The sequence below is a fragment of the Babylonia areolata genome, chromosome 21, assembly GCF_041734735.1.
Source record: "Babylonia areolata isolate BAREFJ2019XMU chromosome 21, ASM4173473v1, whole genome shotgun sequence".
Taxonomy (NCBI): Eukaryota; Metazoa; Mollusca; class Gastropoda; order Neogastropoda; family Buccinidae; genus Babylonia; species Babylonia areolata.
Window position 1 is genome coordinate 46808049 of NC_134896.1, and position 2500 is coordinate 46810548.

Here is a 2500-nt window from a genome sequence, read left to right on the forward strand (position 1 = left end):
TAATCCTTTCTTTTCCCTTTTTTTAATGACGTTTGGGTCAATATCCACATTCCTTACTCTCCTCTCCTCTGAGTGCCTGACGAAGTGAACGTACACGCCGTGTTGATGTGAACGCTGCTCATTCCGTCTTGAGGGGGAAACAATTAAATGATGGAAAGTTATCGGACTTGCTTTGCTATGACTGAGTTGAGTGTCGTTTTGTTATGTTGTATGTCAAATTTTACCGTTTTGCTTGTAATTTGTATGACTCACAGACTTCACCACACTTAATTTCTCTACGAGATAATAAAGGTATTCTGATTTTAAATTGTAGATATTGCCGACGTTTGTTTCGTAATACCATTTGGGGTAATGTCCCATTTTAGCGTCGTAAATAATCGCACACATCGTTTACATTTTCATGCTTTGTGAGACCTAAAACGGAAAAAAAGCAAGATGGTGGCATCAGCATCAGAACTGAGTAAAATAAACTTACGATATAAGAGTCGAAATCCACTGAAAACGGATCACGCCATCTATTAATGGTAATATTGTTAATGGTAATATTGTTTCACACATGCACAAAAACTGCCAATAGTCATTCATAAACCAACAACACACATTCACAAAATAATAACCAAAGTAAGACAGATTAAGTTTTCTACCAATGGAAGTGTAAGGAAATGAGAAAGAGTTCATTCAAGTCATTTGTAAGTGATTGTTGGTAATGATGCTCCAATTAGAACTGCTTTCTTCTTACTTTTGTCGTTAGTATTGTAGTTTCTGAAATGACGTAGTTTTAGTTGTCAGGGAGCTTGTTTGCCCGTGACTTTCTGGCCTGATGCAGTCCCAGCTTCGCTGGGCTGGACACGTGGCGCGCATGCCAGACCATCGGCTGCCCAAAAGGCTCTTCTATGGCGAGCTGCAACAAGGGAAGAGATCACACGGAGGTCAGAAGAAGCGCTTCAGAGATACTCTGAAAGTCTCTCTGAAAGCGTTTGATATCAACCCTGACTCCTGGGAGGAATCTGCAGTGGACCGTGACAAATGGCGCGCTGCTGTGCACAAAGGCGCCAAGTTGTGCGAAGCCAACAGGACTGCTGCAGCTGTTCAGAAGAGGCAGGCCAGAAAGTCACGGGCAAACAAGCTCCCTGACAATGATATGCCAGCGAACATTTCATGCGCAGATTGGACTATTCAACCATCTGCGCATTCACAGATAGATTCATGAGCATGAGCATATATATATATATACATATATAAGTGAATGTTGGTAACGATGCTCCAATTAGAACTGCTGTCTTCTTACTTTTGTCGTTAGTATTGTTTCTGAAATGACGTAGTTTTAGTTGTTTTTTGTGGTACAGAAATAACTGGTTAATTCAGTATCTAATATTTTCACACAGTTTCAGATTCTCAATGAGGCGTCACTGCGTTCGGACAAATCCATATACGCTACACGACACCTGCTAGACAGATGCCTCACAATGGCAAACCCAACGCGCTTGTCAGGTCTTGAGTGCATGCTTATATATTTGTGTTCCTATCAGGGTGAATTTCTTTAAACATAATTTTGCCAGAGGACAACACTCGTTGCCATGGGTTCTTTTTCAGTGCGCCAAGTGCGTGCTGCACACGGAACCTGGGTTCGGTTTATCGTCTCATCTGAATGACTAGACGCTTGGTATGATTTTCCGGTCAAACTTGGGAGAAAGGGCGAGAGCGGGATTCGAACCCACACCCTCACGGACGCTCTGTATTGGCAGCTGAGCGACTTAACCGTGTTCACAAATGTTGTATTGAAATGAAAAACACATGAACGTGGTAGGACTTGCTCTTTTTTTTTTCTTCAATGCTTAGGTTGTCTGGTCACAATGCCACCCACCCATATACAGGAACTCTCTCTCTCTCTCTGTGTGTGTGTGTGTGTGTGTGTGTGTGTGTGTGTGTGTGTGTGTGTGTGATTTTTGACTGACTGGACAGGATCATGGCAGAGTTACATTACATTCAAAATTAGTCAAACATTAACAAAAGACATGATGATGATGATGGTGATGATGATGGTGATGGTGAGATGATGATCACTATGTCTTGATGATGGTAGTGGTGATGATGATGGTGGTGGTGGTGATGATGATGATGATGATGACGACGATGATGATGGTGATGATGGTGGTGGTGATGATGATGATGATGATGACGATGATGAGACGATGGTGAGATGATGATCACTATGTCTTCCATCTTCCTTGTGTTTTATCAGTGCTTTGTGTGTGCGTGTGTGGATGTGTGTGTGTGTGTGTGTGTGTGTGTGTGCGTGTGTGTGTGTGGATGTGGATGTGTGTGTGTGTGTGTGTGTGTGTGTGTGGATGTGTGTGTGTGTGTGTGTGTGTGTGTGTGGATGTGTGTGTGTGTGTGTGTGTGTGTGTGTGTGTGTGTGTGTGTGTGTGTGACTGCCCACGCAGCCACCTTCTGGTCCCTGGAGGTGTCCTTCCCCTTCACATCTCTCAACGAGAACACG

At 43.2% G+C, this 2500-nt stretch overlaps 1 protein-coding gene across 2 annotated transcripts in view; it reads left to right on the forward strand.

The window, feature by feature from the left end:
* Positions 1–2500, forward strand: part of LOC143296344 (uncharacterized) — a 34942-nt gene that overhangs the window by 19324 nt on the left and 13118 nt on the right. For both annotated transcript variants that reach the window (XM_076608220.1, XM_076608221.1), the window contains exon 8: positions 2445–2500. This exon is cut by the window's right edge and continues 56 nt beyond it. In XM_076608220.1, the coding sequence (XP_076464335.1) occupies positions 2445–2500 (56 nt within the window). The remainder of the gene's footprint in view (positions 1–2444) is intronic.